This window comes from Colossoma macropomum, unplaced genomic scaffold (genome assembly GCF_904425465.1).
Source record: "Colossoma macropomum unplaced genomic scaffold, Colossoma_macropomum, whole genome shotgun sequence".
Taxonomy (NCBI): domain Eukaryota; kingdom Metazoa; phylum Chordata; class Actinopteri; order Characiformes; family Serrasalmidae; genus Colossoma; species Colossoma macropomum.
Genome location: NW_023494789.1, coordinates 7,436,943 through 7,456,592, shown reverse-complemented (window position 1 = coordinate 7,456,592; position 19,650 = coordinate 7,436,943). Strand labels below are relative to the sequence as shown.

At 38.0% G+C, this 19,650-nt stretch overlaps 1 protein-coding gene across 1 annotated transcript in view; it reads right to left on the bottom strand.

The window, feature by feature from the left end:
- Positions 1 to 554: 554 nt before the first annotated feature.
- Positions 555 to 19,650, bottom strand: part of dnah9l (dynein, axonemal, heavy polypeptide 9 like) — a 61,590-nt gene continuing 42,494 nt past the window's right edge. Inside the window, exons 65-83 of the mRNA XM_036569950.1 lie at positions 17,902 to 18,137; positions 17,550 to 17,672; positions 17,072 to 17,276; positions 16,463 to 16,627; positions 16,001 to 16,141; positions 15,698 to 15,868; positions 10,363 to 10,485; positions 9,242 to 9,435; positions 8,526 to 8,674; positions 7,432 to 7,559; positions 6,237 to 6,464; positions 5,950 to 6,141; positions 4,988 to 5,107; positions 4,314 to 4,556; positions 3,636 to 3,818; positions 2,524 to 2,639; positions 2,009 to 2,121; positions 1,771 to 1,911; positions 555 to 1,605 (exon numbers count right to left, since the gene is read on the bottom strand). Of these exons, the coding sequence (XP_036425843.1) occupies positions 1,358 to 1,605; positions 1,771 to 1,911; positions 2,009 to 2,121; positions 2,524 to 2,639; positions 3,636 to 3,818; positions 4,314 to 4,556; positions 4,988 to 5,107; positions 5,950 to 6,141; positions 6,237 to 6,464; positions 7,432 to 7,559; positions 8,526 to 8,674; positions 9,242 to 9,435; positions 10,363 to 10,485; positions 15,698 to 15,868; positions 16,001 to 16,141; positions 16,463 to 16,627; positions 17,072 to 17,276; positions 17,550 to 17,672; positions 17,902 to 18,137 (3,219 nt within the window). The 3' untranslated portion in view covers positions 555 to 1,357. The remainder of the gene's footprint in view (positions 1,606 to 1,770; positions 1,912 to 2,008; positions 2,122 to 2,523; positions 2,640 to 3,635; positions 3,819 to 4,313; positions 4,557 to 4,987; positions 5,108 to 5,949; positions 6,142 to 6,236; positions 6,465 to 7,431; positions 7,560 to 8,525; positions 8,675 to 9,241; positions 9,436 to 10,362; positions 10,486 to 15,697; positions 15,869 to 16,000; positions 16,142 to 16,462; positions 16,628 to 17,071; positions 17,277 to 17,549; positions 17,673 to 17,901; positions 18,138 to 19,650) is intronic.

Here is a 19,650-nt window from a genome sequence, read left to right as displayed (position 1 = left end):
CCATATGAATTAAGCATCTCAGGGTGTAACTATTAATCTATGATCAGCTCTTTCCTGTTCAGGTAAGCATGTTCACTTGGATAACGCAAGGTAAAAACTGATCCTAGATCCTGACTCTGAGAGGTTTGATACATATGGTCTCAGAACTGAGCTTAGTGCCAGTTGAATGTGACACAAGAGTGCGATACTATACAATTTGCAACCTTTTGCACATGCACTGCAAAACTTTCTGTACAGTGTCACTTTTTAAAATCTAGTGCTGTTCACAAATAAAATTGTTTTTAATGCATTTTTTAAATGTTTGCCACTGTATTTTATACAATGCAACACACAACACCAGATTAGAATGCTTCCTTCTCTTGGATATAAGCAGTATATTGCTATGTATTATATATTATGCTGTATATTGTGAATACTGACAGAGTTGATAAAAACATGCAGTTATGTAAATGAATAAACAACAGAATGCCTAAGCAAATGTGCTATGTGGTGATGTCCAAATGATAACCAAAATACACACAAGGTAATTTAATAAGTAACTACTGTGATAACATCCTTGTTTCTACCCTATGTATGTAAATGGTTAACCAATTAATCATTACCTGCAAAATTGTCTAATACTGTTGGTTAAAAATATGTTCATTTTAGTTTAACTTGTTTATGATTTAAGATGAGGAATGTTTTTCAATTGACCGCCTGAGGCAACTGGTTCCGCTACAAAAGCGCACAGTTAAAAATAGATGTTCGGGACCACTTTTTGAGAGGACAATAACAAAGATGAACCACATCGAAAACACACACATCTGCAATTTTCTCAGAGAGAAAGTATGAAGAAACCACACATATATACAAAAGTATAGAAAAATATGGGCAGCAACAGCTTTTGAGAGCTAGTTTGCCCCAGTAATGGTATTTATGTTCATTTTATGTTTTAACTTAGGGTAGTGATGGAAATGTAGAACTTTGAAATCTATAGAACTTTCAGTAGGTCATTTTGCCAATTTTTTTGTTTTTGGTCATGTAATCATGAACATATATTCGTTAGCCCCTTGATGTAAACAAAACAGTTCTTTTGTAGCGAATGTTTAATACAGTTTTGGGCCGTTTACTTCACCCTTATGTTTTTTCCGCGTATAAGTACTGTTGTCCATGCAAGGAATACTTTTTAGTATTTCAGTATTCAGTTGGTGTGTGGTGGAATCAGTTATTTTTCAATGGCTATTAAAGTGGTTCCTCCAATCAGATTTCAGAAATCAACGAAAGATGGTTGGTTATCAGCCAAAAGAAATTTTCAAGCTTTGCATCCCTAGTTTGTTTCATAAACCACATATACACCCACAGTCCGTCTCTTCTCACCTCACACACTAAGCAGCAGTGCAACCCCTGCGAGCACCCATTTGGCTGGCCTCTCTCTGGTTTTAAGATTAAACGTCCAGACATGTGTGTTTGCTCTGAGTTTGGTCTTGTAGACGGGACATTCATAGATGTTACGTGTCTCCTGACGGTCATTGGGAACTGCCCGCACTGCAATGACAGGAATGCTGGGAGTTAACTCCTTCAGCCGTGCCTCCATGATTGTTCCATTCTGGATATCCCAGCGTGCACCTGGAATCAGATGGAAGGACATTTTATTTCACTGAACTCCGAAGTTTCAAAGTGAAAAAGACACTCATTCTGTTTTATCAGATTTTTAAATTACTTCGCTCAGTACTTATTTGAAGCTAAGACTGAGGCTTAGGTTGGTGTATCTGTGCTGTGAGTTTTTCAGACCTTCCATATAGAGACCATAGACATAAGCTCCCTCTCTGGCTGGCTGGTTAAACTCCTCCTTAAACTTCTTGGTCACATCCACCGTCAGAGTCATTTTATCAAGTGGCCACTCATTCTTACGTGCCAAGCTCTGCATCACAGCTGCAACACACAGTAATTAGTGCGTTTGTGCGGAAAGGAGGCTGCAGGCATCTGCTGGAGAAGAAGTGGGCAAATGCTTTGTATGTGTGTGAGTTACCTGTGAGGAAAGACTGAGGGTTGAACAGTCCTGATAGCCAGACTACACTAGGCAGAGAGAGATCCTGGGTCCAGCTGTCCAGCTCTCTGCAGCGGAGCAACACATCATTGTACCTACACAGAGAACAGGCATTAGTACAAACACACAAAAGGAAATACCAGAGTTATTATTAGTGAAGGCATGATCATGTAAATACAGTTCATGCTCACTGTCTATTGGAACTTTGCAGGATTTTTAAAAATAGTTTATATGGTGGTATGGATGTCATAAGCAAAAGTTTGGGCACCTTTGATAGACACGTTTTGATAGTGCACTTCTGCACATTCTAATGTGCAATAACTGTTTATTCGCTGAATTTAATATATTGAGGAAAAATAATGTCTATTATTATGGCATGGAAGAAATGATCACTTAGAAAATCAACAAAACAAGTCATTTGACCAGGGGTCTTTATATATATATATATATATATATATATGTGTGTGTGTGTGTGTGTGTGTGTGTGTGTTAGTTACCACTGTGCCAGGTTGTAGGTAGAGGGATAAGCCAGTTTAGTCCAGGTGTCAGGAACATTATCAAAGAACAAAGCTGTCTGTATTTGCTCCATCTCTGAAGATATAGCCAACTCCCCCTACCAAACAAAGAAATAGGTACACACACACACACACACACACACACATATATGTATATATATATATATATATATATATATATATATATATATACATACTTTTGGTCTATTTATCATGAAATTTATACACAATGTAAAGGGCATTTTTAAATTATGTCAAAAACCCAAAAACATCAAAAGTGGAGATACGAGGTTTTGTTCTGACAGCAGCGATATATATGTTTTTTTTCTTCCATTAAAAGTTCATGAAATCCTATTTTGGAGATAAGTGGAGATAAGGAATGACATATCACTGTTTGTGGAAAACAAATGAATTTCTCAGATTTAATTCAAAGTCTCAAAACCTGGGTTTCAAACGTGACCAGATATTATACAGGTTAATGGAAGTTTCACTAATAGACATTAAATACTTGTGTCTGTGCTTAGAATAGAACATGCCATAAATTTGTTGAATGGATTCAAGGAGGCATCAAAAATAATCTATTTTACTAAGCCTATTTATTCATGCCATTCAACTGTTGTTAAGAATTTGGCATAAAAAGCAAAACCTCAGTAGGGCCAAAAACAGTTTTTGTGCCAAAAAAAGTGGACGAAACATCTCTCTCTCTCGTTCACAAAAGCTTTTCCAAATTGTACTGACAAAAACACAAAAATTCCCAGTTTAAAGCTCTATTGAATTTCATTGCTTTGTCAGTTATGGACAAGAATAAGACAGTGTTTGCAGAAGCTGCAGAGACAAAAGTAATTCTGACTGAAGTGAGCTGAATGAAAAATATGTGATGGGGCAGAAAACATATGCTTATATGAAACATGGTTTCAAAGCCTCAGCTTCCAACACAAGAATTCCAAAAGAATCGAAACTTTTCAGATTCTCATTTCTACCCTCATTGCTAGTATAAAGGCTCTACTATATGCTTAGATGAATGTCATACATGCACAAATAATAAATTGCATTCATTCTTGTATACACCCTCACTGAACCAAAACAAAACACACCTTTAATCCTAGATCCAGCTCCTTCAGCGAACGTCGTATTTCATTGATAAGCATGTTCATGCGCTCACACTCCTGGAAGCACACCAGAATGTATGGTGTCCGCTCAGCCGTTTTGGATGTGATGTCTGACATGTTGTACTCCTCTGGTAGCTTCTCCAAGATATCATCCAAGACCGTCTTCACCTGAAAAATCGACAGACAACAAAAAGTTGTTAAAACAACTACTCCCACCACATGTCCAGCACAAACAGCCATCAAACATTTGCATATATTTTAAACTGATGCCCATCCTAATGCTATTCATTAGTAGAAATATTGCTTATGCCTGAGCTACTTATAATACTCCACCCAGTGCTACCACAACAACAGTTATTATTATCATCACATATGTGGATCAACTCAGATAGTACAGTTTCTATACCTAAAATGTCAGCTTCAGAAGTTTATATGACAACATGCAGGAGAAAGGGCTAAAATAGAGAAGCAGTTGCTGTACAGCTGCAAAACCACTGACTAATCTGGTCAGGTCTCAGATGACTAGTCACAAAGCACTGGGAGCTGGGTGTTACTCAAATTCCAAGTCAGTACCAGTCAGTGTACTTGAGTCACACAGTGATTGACACACAGACTAGTCAATGCTTGACAACACTTAGCCAAGCCCCCATTCTTCCAGTTGACCTTTTCCTCGGTGCTCTGAGACGCTCCCTCCCCCATGGATGAGTCTCTGGTCTGCAGCTCCAGGAGTGTGTGAAACAGGTTGTCCGAGGTAACTGTCAGAAACTCAATTTCAGCATTTGGGTGAAGACCATAATGCACTGGGCTCTCATGGGGAAGCATCTCATCTATGTAGTTGTGGTAACCCTGATAGTCCAGGTTGGAGGGAACAATGAAGCCTGGCGCCAAAGCCAGCTTCCTGTCAAACTAGCGGAAAAATGGTGGAAATGGGAAAAGCACAAATGAGTATGCGGCCATCAGAATCAGCAGGTGTCTGTGTGTGTACAGTATGTGTGGATGTTAAGCCTTAGAAGCTCAGTGTTACTGTCATTGTCAATTTAAACATAATTACATGATTACACAATGTACTAAATAGTTATGTAATGAATTACACTTACAGATTAATTAACATTATGTAATGAGAAGCTTGAGTCTGCACCTAGCTCAATTAAAAAAAAAAAGATAAAACCAGTGCAGAAATGTATGTAATTTATTTCAACAAAACAACACTGTATGGTACTTACAGTCTTTTGAAAAGTGAGAAAAAAAGGAATATAACTTTGCAACATGTTTATGATATCACCACTAACAGGGGGAAGCAGTGTGTGTGCTAGAAGAACAAGTACAGGTATGTGCACCTGATTAGGCTGCATGTACTCCTCCAGGTAAGTCCTGCATAGTCTCCTATCCCAGTCATCAGTGATGTGTCCTCCATACATGATCTCACCAAAAAGATAACGCAGATCTTCCCAGGGCACCTAGCAAAAAATACATAAACTACTCACATGCAAAAACATGCTCACACACATGTAAGCATGCACACACACAGGCAAACAAACAGGTAAGGTCAAATACAGTAAAGTTAATGTGAATTTACTTTCAAAACAAAAATCAGAATGCCCCTCCAACAAATGAAGGCAAAGGGTGGCTACTTGGGAGAAAGTAAAATATTATTAAAGATTATTACTGACACTTTTGGATCACTGCACATTTTCATATGTTTTATCACAGTTTTTACTATTATTCAACCCTAAAATGTACAAAAATTATACGACTAAGCAAGTTTTCAATAATAACTAATTTGGTTGCAGACAAGGATTCTAATATGATTGTCCTGTACTGGCTTCAAATATTTATTAGGACACTATGAAGCTGTAAATATATATTAAAACATTTTAGATGTGTCTAGCATTAACTAAGCTGTAGAAGATTCCTAAATGACTGAGAAAGCAGTATAACATTAGCATTAGTTTATAATAAAATTTATATTTAGAATTCACCGTATTTCAAAAGTGGAGATCAAATCATAAGGCAAGTAACTTGACAAAGGATAATGTAAATAGATAATTACAGTATATTATCATTTAATAAATTCTTGTTCACAGAATTCCTGAAATGTTTAAAAAAATAGATCTTAGTAGTATTATTAATAGTTTGAAATATCTAAATCCATTTTGTTTGTGTTATTATTGTATATACAATAACCAGAATTGTTAATATGGCAAGTGATTATTACAGCAACTTATGAACATTAGTGTTTGTCTAAACTTTTGAATGGTACTTTCAACACACACACACACACACACACACACACACACACCTGTGAGTTGGCCTCTAAGTAGTTGTAGAGCACGTTAACGGAGATAGTGAGGTCTCCTGTGTTAAAGGGGTATTTCCGGTTCCAACCCTGTGGGCCAAACTTCCTCCTCTCAGCTACACATGCATGGAAATAACACAGCGAGAACAGGATCGTCTTAAACTCCTGCTCCCGAGAACACTGGTCCAGGATGTCCTACAAACACACACATATACACACACACACACAACATTGTCATGAACAAACACTCACACACACATTATCAAACGAGGACCAGGATCATCACTCACTTGGTCAAAGTTGTCTAGTGCCGCATGAAGGTTAGCAAGCATGCCTGTAGGGGGTTCATTGGTGATTTTGATAGAGTTTTCCAGAATGCCTTGTGGGATGATGTGCTCCTGAGGGGTGGGCGAAGGCTCTGCGCTCATAAACACTCGGTAGTCATGGTGACTGTTCTCACAGCAGCGTTCCAGAAGCTTCTCCAGGCTACCCAGCCACTTTGCAACCAGGTGGATGTTCTAGGAGAGGCACAAACCACACACACGCATTATTCACAGATTCAGAATAGTGGTGTCAGAGTTACCATGTTACCCACACAGGCAAAACATGCATATGGGCATGTCTACATTAAGCAAAAAAAAGATTTTTCACACGTCTGATAGATACATTTGATATGTATTTCTTTTCTGTATGAGCAAAAATGCGTTACTACGATACGTTTTTAATGGTACTCATTTTTTGTAACGTCATTACTGCATTTTTCCTAATTTGACTCTACAAATCATCTATAGTTCATGTAGTCATGCATTTTTGCCTATTGTTGAAAAAAAATTTGTCCTCTCATTCAAATACAGCTTTTAAATGGCAGGAGGTTGGATTGCTGACTCTCTGCCACGCCATAAATTTCTGAGGTATCATGTACAAGCACAACGTAGTGCTGATGTCAGTAATTTTAGCATCTTCAGTAGCATTAGACTTGGAGGATGCCTTCAGCAGACTACACTGGACAGGGCTCACAGGAGGCCGATGAATAAATCAAACAACCCATGAAGTAACAGCAATGGCAAAGTGGAAAGCTAGAATAACACTGCATTATGAGGGTGAGAGAGCTACACTCGTGAAGGGGTTGCAACATATAGCCAGTATTGCTCTCACTAGACGTCAGTGATGAAAACTAGAAACTGCGTTCACCTGATTTTCAACTTCACCTGCATTCATGTGAGTTTATGTTCAGGTTGTAAAATAAATTAATTTTGATAAAGCTTATTTTGTCCACTTATATTTCTGTAACAAAATACACTTTCTAAATGCCAGATCTTACTTTAAGATCAAATTAGAGCAAACAAGACAACTACAATTACTCATAATTAACTAAACAAACTAATTTGATTAACTGTGATTAATTCTTTTAATCATTTGACAGCCCTAATTCAGACTTAAAAACACAGTAAATGGAATATAAACACATTAATGACACACACTCACCTGTAAAATGACCCAGTGGCCCTCTTTGGAAGCTTTCTCCATGGCCAGTTCTGCAACAACCTCCTGGCCTTGGCCGAGAGACACATTATGCAGTTTCCCCAGGTCTATAGTGAAGCCTAGTTTCTTACCTTCACACACACACACACAAACACACACAGTACGAGAACACAAATGGCAGACTCTTGTCAGTTTTCCACGAGGCAGTGTGGCATGGTACAAGACCATGGTTACAAACCCGTGACCACACTTTTTGCCATAATTTTCTCTGCCAAGTCACCCGTACCTGAGTACCTGGGCTGAATTTGGTTCCCCTTCTTGCTAGAATATGAAGTGTCCCAAGCTAGAATGTATAGGTGGAGCTAGAAATATGGCACACTACTGACTGGTCAAATACAACTGTCACAGAATTGCCATGTATCGTCACTCAAGTCATACAAACTCTATTTAAAATAAAAAATATAATTAAAAAAACACCCAAAATCGCTGTCTGTGACGTCACATTAAACACCAGTAAACTTAACAATAAATCAGAATCAGAAGCTCCACCACTGTTGCCACTATTGTTTGCTTAATGTTAACACTAATGTTACATTGGACATCATGTCATCACAAGTCAATGTCCAGAGAAACCCACTGACGTTCATAATGACGTTGGGCATACATACCGTACCGCAAAAAAAAACGTAAATGGGCAAAACCAAGCAAACAACGATACTGTCAATAAATCGCAAAAAAATAGGAGAAAATGTGATGTAGTGATGACTGGGACTGGAACGAATAAAAGAACAAGTAACTGAGAGCAGAGAAGCGGTAGTATAGGGAGAGCAATGATTACAGTAGGGATGAGAAAAAGGGGTCGCACTTCACTTGACGGTCCCCTATAGTTTATATACAAATGCTGCCTTTTTTAACTGCTTGGTAAAACTCAGATATGCATAGCATTAGGGTTGGGCTGAAGTTAAGGTGAGGGTTAGCGTGAGGTTTAGGCCTAGGAAAGGTTTAGGAAAAGTGAAAGTGAATTGATTTCAGCTGAATGTCAGTAAAAGGCAGGGTGACCATCTATAGTAGACTATCAAAAGTACAGGGAGCTTTACCAAGAGACTCCACATCTTTGAGTGGGTCGACTCCAGGAGAAAGAATGAAGAAAACAGGAGAGGCAGGACCGCTCTCTTTAAACGACCGTGCAAACTCCATCTTCCTCCCTTCTGTATACTTTACTCCTAGCTTCTCCTCCACAAAGTTCCTACAAACATACACACACCATCACACACATACAAATTTTGCTCATCTTATAAAGTCAGAATACTAATACCTGTATAGAAAAAGAGCAGATTTGCACTCTGCATTTATTCTAAAATACATAGCAAATAACTTGCTATGTTACTATGAATGTCAAAAAATAGCCTAATAACGCATTGGCAATAATATGCGTTCACTCAGCATCCCACCTTTTAAAATAAACAAGATATTTTCAGGTGTCTGAATATTCAAAGGTAGGCTGTCTTATGAATGCAAACGTGGAATTCCCTGGCCTTTCAACTTCATGTGCTTCATGCTGCTAAGCTAATTTCCATAACATGCCATTTTTTTTCTCTGTAATTTCAGATGACTGGAAATCTCTGCACCACAATGAAGAAAACACACTTGTAAAGGCAAAGGTAAACACTATGCAAGAAGAGGAGAGCTGATCAGAAGTTACAGTTGAATGAGGTGAATGTACACATGCTGCATCTTGATTGATGCTCTGATCACCCTGACTGGATCATGTTGACTGGATGTTAATACCAAAGGAAAAAGGGGCCACACGCACCTGACAGCGTAGGTCATGCGGTCAGGCCGGAGAGCCCTCATTAGGATGAGTTTCTGCAGTGAGCTCTTGCTTTTCCACTCCTGTGGGAGCTTCTCTTTCTCCGGACACTCTGACTCCACCACCTTCTTCCAGCGCTTAGGAGAGCCCTCAATGTCCCGGTCCAGCCCCCGAAACTCATCTGTAAAACTCATTGTCTGAAGGACACGCCACACAGGAATGAAGAATTCATGTTAATATTATGAATTCTTCTAATTAAACATTACAGAACATAAAGGAATATAAAACTGTAGGTCCATATTATTAAGAACAGTGAAGTGCAAGAACAAAATAACCACATAAAGTTTTAGATATGAAGTTGCACATGTGCCAATTTATGTGTGTGTGAACGATTAATATAGTTTTTTGAAAGTGAAGTTAAAAGAATGCAATTTTTTAATTGCAAAAGTTGCAATTTTAGTTAACGCTGATGATTCACAGTTGTTTTAACAAGTAGAGAAGTTTAATCTAATAACGCAGAGCTTATGAAATGGCATTCAGGAAGACTAATCTCAGCATTTAAGCCTCAAGTCTGAAAAAATTGATGTGCTGGACTTCTTGGCCTGGAGCTTTTTTAAATAAATCACACTGAAACAAAACTGGACAGAAAAAATTGTTCACTCCTAGATAGAAAATTAGCTAGAAAGATATCACTTACAAAGAATCTGACTTGGTAGTTGCTCTTATTAAGATTAGACATAACAACAAGCCAAAATTAAAGAGAGCAGATGACAATATATAGTCCTGGTATAAAGATTTAGAATGTCTACTGCTTTTGTAAACATCACAGTCTGTACAAACAGCAGGTACTATTTGTATGTACAATATGTACAGATTTAACAATATACACAACACTAAAGTCTAAGAGTAATTACGACTGACTCATATAGATCTACGTTTGTGCAGTACTGTATCGAGTAGTAGCAGGATTTGTGTTAGTGCTAAAGACTGGCCCAAGCTCACAAATTGCTGACACTCCCTTTACCTGTGAGGGATATTCTTAGCTAAAATGGTCATGCAAGGTAGTATTTTTGTGTGCATCTGTTACGTGTGTGTGTAGGTGAATGAGTGAGTGTGTATAATACTTTAATGGCACTCCAGGCGGAGTTGGAGAGGAAGTCAACAGGGCTGATGTAACTGTGGTCAATATTGAAGCGCAAGAGGAAATCCAACTCACGAACACCAATCTCCTTACTCATCAGTAACAGCTGAAACACACACACACACACACATTTAAATCTCTTAGGGCTGGGACCACTTATCAATTTCTTAATATCACTGATAATGGACATAAAATTGATAGGTAGAATTAATTGTTCTTTTTCCTTCTACTTTTTCAGTATGAACATTCTGCTGTATACTTTGTTTAGTCACACAGCACTGAGTTGCCAGTTGCCACAGAGGAAAATAGCAGCAGAGGCAGCATTTTTTTATTCTTAATGTTAGTTTAATATTTAATTGTTGTAAGGTTGTAAGAGTCGAGTCGTACAGATGAAAAGGCTAAGTTTTTTAACATACTGAAATGTTTTCTGTGATGTGCTTTTATAATTAAACAGTCGGACAAAGAAGTCAAAGAGGGAAAAGAAGAGTCATCAAGCTTAAAGATATCATTTTTTCAGCCCTTGCAACTCAAAGACACAGACAAAGGATAACAGCCCATTCAGCTGAAAAAAGTTGACTCTGCTTCAGCTAGGAGCTGTGAGAACTACGAGAAGTGAACAAACCACCAGCAAACGCGAGCTCTAATGTGAAAGATGATATTAATGTTAATGTAAAATTTATAAAATTTGCCTTTGATTTATTTTGGGTTTTTTGTTTGTGTGTGAAAGAGATCTTGGGGTTCATCTCCGCTATATCATCTGTGAAAACTTTCCCAGATATATTGAATATGTTAACATAAAATATGGGTGGTAATAAATTTTAAAAATCTATATATTTACTTATTATTTATTGATTTTTAAAACATTGCTTATTGTCCCAGCACTTAAATCTAGACAGTATCAAAAAAAGCACACACATCAGTGTCCTTCCTCATTGGTAAGTGACAATATGCACACACATAGTCTACCTTCTTAGCAGTAACAATTGCAATGTGCACGCAGGCACGTGCACATGTACGTGAACATGAATAAAATCAGTAAAATAAGTAGCTGAAATTATAAGCATAGATTGATTGTAATCAATTTACAATTCCCACAGGAGTCTCTCCCTTACAAAGGCTCAACTGAGCCTTTATAGTGTAAAGGGACTGAAAAGAAGTCAAAGTGAAATTTAACTCAACTAAAACAAACAGCACAACATGAAATTAACAAATTAACAGTAAAATAAACAAAATCAAACATCATAAATGGGAAAAAATTAAGAGAACAATTAAGATTTAATTAGGAAGGGGACTAAAACCAAGATAATAAATGCATAAAATTTCAACATAAAATGTAAACAGTCAAGTAAAATGATTATAAAATGTAATAAAATAAATAAAATAATAATAGAATTAAAATCAAAACTAACATTTTAATCAGCCAAACAAAATGAAATAAAATAAAATGATCAGGAAAAAATTTAATAAAAAGGAAAAAAGAAAAATTAAATTTAACTAAAACAGTTACAGGCTGTCTGAAGGTGACTAGAGACTCTAGGTACCTGACAGGTGACCCAGTCACTAGAGCGTGTCTGATTATTACTACTGTTTATAGAGATTGTGGATGAGGTATAAAGTTGGCATATGGCCGAAGAACAATTTATAAATGAAAATAAGCTAGTGTGTTTCCCGTCGTGCTGCTAGTGAGGACCAACCAACTTTTTCTTACAGTCTGTAGTTGTAAGTGTCGCTATTAATGAATCTCAAAGTTGAGCGATAGTTTGAATCAAGTGGTTTGAGGGTACTGGCAAACTTGTGTTAACTACATCACCATGGTGCAGGACTGATAGTGAGGTTGCCTCCAGGACACTTTTTCTGGCATATACAGGCAGACAAGACTTAGTTCGATAAAGGAATCTAAGTGTCTTACTCTTACTGGCTAGTTTATTAATATAAGATTTAAATGTGAGTTTATCATCCAGCCAAATGGCAAGGTATTTATAGTCTGTGACTCGCTCAATGCTGGATCCTGTCAGGGTAATAATATACACAGTATTAAAATCAATATTTGAAGATCTGAAAAATAGCATAAACAGTTTTCTTGCCATGTAAAACTAGTTTGTGCATATACGGAGCAGCAGAGCAGTCTGTAAGGTGTTGGAGTTTTTCTATTGCGGCTGCATGAGCAGATTCAGCAGTACAGAATTGTGTCATGTGCTTTCAAGTGCATATATATATATATATATATATATATATATCTGTGTGTGTGTGTGTGTGTGTGTACTAAATGAAACTAGACACAGGATTATTGAGCCTAGTGGGACTCCCTTGGTTACCCAGTGGTACACACTGTTTTCTGTCTGAGACCCACTGCATTGTGTTACTGTTAAAGCCAATCATTTGTAAGTATCCCAAAAGAAGACTGTGGTCAATAGCTTTTGTTATATCAATGAAAATGGCAGCACAGTGCTTCTTCCTGTCTAAAGCCATGAAGAGATCATCTCAAACCAGTGTGGTCGCAGAGATGGTGCTATGTCTTTCTCTAAAGCAAGACTAAAAGTTAAACAGGACAATGTTTTCATAAAGAAATGACTTAAGTTGGCTATTCACTAAAGAATTTAAAATTGTATCAATATGATAGTTTTGAAATTGGTCTGTAGCTAATTAGATCCGCCGCCTCGCTTGCTTTAATGCAGAGGAATGACATGAGCTGTGTTCCAGATACTTCTGGAATTCTGCAAGATAAAATACAATAATCAAAAATGTATGTAGTATGTTCTAAAATAACCAGGGTTGCAAGACACAAGACATAGAAGTCCAGACCAACAACAGCTTTGAGCCACTATGTATGGAGAGAAAGTCTGGAGCGTAAACAGACCATTGCTCTAGGTAGCAGTAGAAGTGATATCAGATCGATTCAAAGGCAGCTTTAAGTCTGTATTTTCAAATATTTGACTGGCTGTAGAAAAATGTAAATGAACTAAAATCAAGTAAAATTTTGGTCAGGATAACAAAGTAGTTGTTTTGAGGGAATTTACTGCTATCCAGAAATTTTACATGTTGAAAGATTTGGTGATCAAGCTGAAATAATAATCTGATTTGCATTTCTGATTGCAGAGTTACATTTATTTCTCAGTTTCCTGAATGTAAGCCAGTTCTCTCTCTCCCCTGTGCGTATGGCAACAGTTCAAGCTTTATTTCTTGCTTTAAGCAATGAGAAAATTGCACTAGTAAACCAGGGACTTGATCTATCTCTTATTCTTAGCTTTTTGTGGGAGGCATGTTTACCACTGCTAGGAATGATTTAATAAAGAAAGAGAAGCTTGCTCATTTCTAACCACCATCTGAGAGCCTGTTTTTATCCTGTAACTGTTTCTAATGTATCCGATCAGGCAATGGTCACTGAAACCAAGATCAAGAAACTCCTGAGGCAGTAATTTTGTCCATTCTATTGAACTAATTTAAATCAATCAGGGTGGACTTGATGGGGACCTTTAGGTTTGGATGAGTTGATTCAGTGATTTACTATGAGGGTAAGACTGCCACATATTTCTTTTAAATGATCAGATGCATTATGATCAGATGCATTATGAACGACCAGTTAAGATTAAAATCCCCTAGGACCAGCATTTATGAAGCAAGATGCTGCGATAGAAAATCAGCTATTTTGTCCATTGAAGAAGACGAAGCAGAAGGAGGCCTGTAAATCCCTATTAATACAATTGATTCATGAGACACCTTCAAAACTGCAATTAGTAATTTAGCTTGAATATTTAATCTTATAAAAATAGCTACTCCGCCTCCTCTTGATTCTCTGTTAATGTTATGGGGTGTCTAAGCCAGGTCTCTGTTAGGATAAAATATCTGCCTCAGACTGTGCTTTCAGAACTTTCAGCTGATCCATTTTATTCTTTTGAGGTTCTAATATTTAAATGAATTATTCACAGACTTTTTCTTCTTTTAGTAAAATCCTTTATAGGGTTTACAGGAGGTTTTGGCTGGAAGAACAAAGGTAGAGGCAAAATCTGAATGCAGTTGAAGTTGTTTGTATTTATAAAATATCATTGGTACTATGTAGGCATCTAGAGTTACCATTTAAATTTTGGGAGACTTTTTCATTTACTGCTTTATTAGAAATCTTGCACTGGGACAGCTAGAGACTGTAGCCCATCTGTCGATGTACAATTGACATTAGCCATCCTGTAGCACTTACTCAGTGATGAGTTTTTGAACACAGGACTGCTCTGCCTGTATATTTCTGGGTGACAGACCACACTCAATCTAGCACGCGTGTGTAAAAATCCCAGCAATCCCGCTCTGCCTGAAACACTCATACCAGCATCACAAAGAATACCATGTCAGTGACACTGTTGTGCTGGGAATGATCCACCAAACAAATATCTGGTCAACAGCAGTCCTGTGTTCAGAAACTGAATGGGGTATAGGGTGAATGACAATAGACAAAACTACCTGTCTGTATATATAAACCTATATAGTGAAACTAAAAGGCATGTGGACCGCATTGAGTTGTCAGTGAGTGAAGGTACAAGGGAGAGTTTCAAATTGTAACATCCTGTCTTGCCCTGCCCTTGTCTTTGTCTGTTTCTCCTGTCTTGTTTCTCCTTGGCTTGTCCCTCATGTGTTTACCCATGTGCTTTTGTTTTTGCTCCTGTGTCCTCCTATGTCCTGCTTCACAGTTATCTGTCTCACCTGTCTCTAGTCTGTAGCCCCAGCGTCTCATTAGCCCGAGATGTTTCTAGATTGTTTTCTGTGTATTTATACCCCTGGTTGTTTTGTCTCGTGTTTACTTGGTGTTTAGGTTTCTTTGGCCCTGTTTCGTAGTTTCCCAGTTATATTTTAGTTTCTTTAATGCCCTTTAGTTTTTCTTTCTGTTAAAAGTATTTTGATCATTAGTGTCCTTTCTTTGTTTCACTACCTTTGTGGATTCTTTTTTGTCATGGATTCCAATAAAACTTTGCATTTGCCTCCTGCCTCTTCGTCTCCCTCATCGTTACACTAATAAAGTGGATGGAGAATTCACAGTGAGCATGATCCTAAGCAATCTTAAGCCACTATAAGGCACTATGTGTCCTAAATCCCACTGGCAGGGGTCATTTTTTTTGAACGGCAAGGCAGAACTTTTACAGGTGTTCCACATGATCTGAGAATATATGCTTTTAATGGAGGTAGAGGGCAGAGTTATAAGAAAGCCATGAATAACCTTGGACGTTTTGTTGATCTGGGTTTGTGCATGTTTTTTGTGTGTGTGTGACCTAAAAGAGCTGTGATGTGAAGGAGAGCTGGGATTAAGTTAATGAGAGGTTGTGCATATTTGTTACCTGAAATGCGAGCTGAGCTGTGAAGGTGAGCTTGTCTCTCTCGAATAAGCCTCTGCTGATGTAGTTGAAGGTGGAGAAGGTGATGCAGTCAATGAGTGTGTTCACACGTGTCTTAACATCGATACACAACTCTGCGTTCTGCACTGCTTTACGGAATACCACATTAAATGCCTGGTGAAAAAAAGATCCATACCTTTATGATACCTAAGAGGATAAGACAACTAAGGCTCATTTAATATTATTAAGACATATACACATGCAGAGTGCATCACACCACAAACATATGCACACACAGTGGCAGACCTTGAGGGAGAATTGGTACATGGGGTTGATCTTGTTGAGGTCGTTGATGATGAAGTAGAGGAGGGAAGCTCGCACTGCCACGGGCCTGTAGTGCTCACGAGCCTCATTTATCTTCACCTCATTGACCTTGGCCTCCAACACCTGCACAATGCATGCATACTCAATTACAACAGACAACATTCAAACACAACATCAACGCAACACCAAGACATGAACCCAACAAGCAGGTGCAAAAATTACATTTGGGGGAGCTAATGGCCCAGACACACCAACCAGCCTAGGAAGAAATAGTGCCAACTAGGGCCAACTGATAACCGCCTTCCATCATTAGTATTTTCAACAATGTTGCGGTAGCAGGAGTTCACACTTGAGAACTGACTACAGCCAACGTAGTGGCATACACACTTACAAACTACAGAGTGTCTAAAAGAAAGTAGTAGGTTTTGTGTGTCGCCAAAGTACCTTCATCTCAATCTCGGCAGCTGTGTGTTTGGTGGTCTCCAGTTTCTCCACCAGCATGTTGTCCCCCAAAAAGTTACTCTCAGCGGCTGAGAGCCGGGTTAGCAGCTCATCCTCCAGCTGCTTCAACTCGATCTTAAACGTGTTCTGCTGCTTTGTCAACTCTGACTGAACATACACATGCAGAGAAAGATGTGTGAATACATACAAAGAGGTACTGTACAATTTGTACAAATTTACTGCGTATTACTTATTTCTAATCCTCTTATAGTGTGCACAACATTACTTTTTCTTAGCCCTTTAGAATACACTGACATAGCAGGGTTCTCATAATTTTGACTTCAATGAGAGCTTCATTTACAAAGTACTTCTCTTTATAACTTAGGTGTGAATGGGTGGAACCAAACTGTTGTAGGGTGAATAGTTGGATGTACATACACATGTTGTACACATTGAAGCTTCTATACTTAATTCAAAACTACTACATACACCCAATCAGACATATTGGTGCTTCAATTGCTCAAATTCTTGGTAAAGAATAAAGTGCACTGTTTCAGTCTAACAGCAAGATATGCTGTATTACTATACACACATACACAAACTCACACACACCTTAAGATGCTCAAGATCAGGTCTCTCAAGGTTGACAACCTCTGCAAGCAGCTGGTCCTCCAGGCCATCTCTAGTGACAGTGAAGTTAATAAGAGTGGTCTGAGCCTGTATTTCTGGCTTATAGTGGGGATTGGCCAGCTTAGTGTGCAGAATGAGCCGGAAGTCTGGGTGAAAGATGCACTCCTTATCTCCCACCTTTATAAACCTGAACAGAGTGAAAGACAAAAGAATAAAGTGTCTGTTGGGTTTTCATCCGGTGAGTCTAATCCCAGTGTGAGTATATGTCTGTATGTTGCAATAAACTATAGCATCATTTAATGGAGGGAAAACATTATATACTGCCTGGTAAAGCATTGTGATGTTTGGTATTGTGAAATGTTATGTTTTAGTCTTGTATTTATGTGCTGTGTATTGATGTGTGGTTTGATTTGTTGCTGCACTGCCCTGCTGCATAGGTATGTGTTGTGTAATCTCTCACCTGCCCTTTTTAATGGTGTGGCGACCCAGCAGTGGATCGATCACTGGATCAATAGTCTCCTCTAGATTCTCAATCAATACTGGTTCTCCTGTTACTACTGCCTGTTCAATAACATCAACATACCTACACACATTCACACCCACGTACACACACCCACACACACACAAGCACACACAAATGCAAGCAAGAACACAGACCAAATAAATACACCTATTTTACAAATAAATACACTTATATGCAATCTTAGTCCAAAATTCTTTTATCCATTGGTGTAATACTAATAATACATCTATGTCACAAATAAAGAAGTTAACTAAAGGCAGACTCACTGCCACTGGCCATGCCCACTCACCCCTTCTGCCCCAAGTTGATGATTCTGAGGCTGTTGCCGTATCGACTCTTGAGCCATTTGATGCCCTGCAGCTGAGGATCGATGAGCAGGGGCCATCGCTCACAGTTAAGCAGTATGGTGGCATTCTGGATAGATATCTTATCACCTGGCAACCCCTCGTTATTCCACTTAGCAATCGTGGCATCGTCTGTTAACATGGAAACTGGATCTAATCCCTCAGTCATTGGAGTAGGAACCTGAGTGAGAGAGAGGAGAGAGAGCATAATATTATTTTCAATGCTTTGGCAATAGTAGTTTATTACAACACATGACAATAAAGCTTTTTGACTTTGGATTTAAATTTTAGAGAGAGAGAGAGACAGAGAGAGACAGAGAGAGAAAGAAAGGCACAAAAACTACTGTCGGTAAAACAGAAGAACTGAACAGACATAAAGAAATTAATGAAGCCGTTTACACGTTGCATCTGATCACAGTTAGATTTTCCTTTGCCGTATGAAAAGGCAGGTATAAACACATCCAGTATCACTTCAGATCACTTAAACCACATCTGGATGTGGTCAAAGACACATCTTGACCACATTCAACACAAGTTTAAATAGGATGTGTTTCTGTGTCCACATAATATTACATGAACAGAAATAAATCTGCCAAGCACTGACAGGTAGTGACATACTGCATGGCGAGGACATTCGGTTGTACTGGGTTTTGGTTGGCGAATGTGTCTTGAAAACACGGATATGCTTATACTGCTTTAACATGGCTTCACCTCCCGAAGTGGTTTAAGTGATCGGATTTGTATCTGTTATAAATGTGTCTTGGGAGTGCTCACAGTTTTTATGTGGCTTGGCCCTATCCAGATGTAATCCTGATAAGACACATGAAGTGATCAGTAAATGAGGTCTTTACGTGCATGCACAAAATGCTTCTAAAAATATAAATCTCAATATGTGTAATAAATTTTCATTTTGCCTGTTTAAAATACAAGCATCATGCAAAATGTTTGCATTTTAATGCTAATTATGTCAAATGTACAGATAATTCATTCTCTCCTTGAGGGGAGCTGTTGGGAATCAAGTAGTGTTTTTCTGCATCTTTGTGAACAAGGAAAAATGTATGGTTGGAGTCATACATTTTAAAATGGGAAACTAAATAGTTTATCACATAAAGGTGAGGCTCAGTGTTTTGTAATATGTGATTCTTTATTAAATCAGCTTATAGTAAAAGGAGCATGAAGCTAGTATACAAGCTAAAAATAGCAAAGGCAGCAAGAGCTGCCTCAGCTGTTGAATCCAGAGAAACTTTTAGAAGGACATATTTTTTCAGCTTTATCTATTAACTAACAGCCCCAAACTAAACCAGTTGTATTTTGTACATTGATCGACACTGATTTAACAAACACCTGGATTTGTTGTCTATTGTTCGTATTACCTGACTACAAATGCAATGAACGCAGTAATTTAAACTCTGTCACAGATGACTTGGCTTGTGGGGAAATGTTGGATATCGAACATGCCAAGTAGTTACAGCTCACAAATAACTGCCTATAAATAATTCACTACAAATTCCATGAGCACTTGGACTCAATAAAATGTATGAAAAAAGACGTATACATTCACATATAAAGGTCTATGCACAAGTGGCACTGTGACTCTATTCTCACAAGATTTATTTCTCATAACACGTGCAACAATATTGTACAGCCCTGTCAAAGTATATCCTGACACAATCAGGAAATGAAACATATTTTTT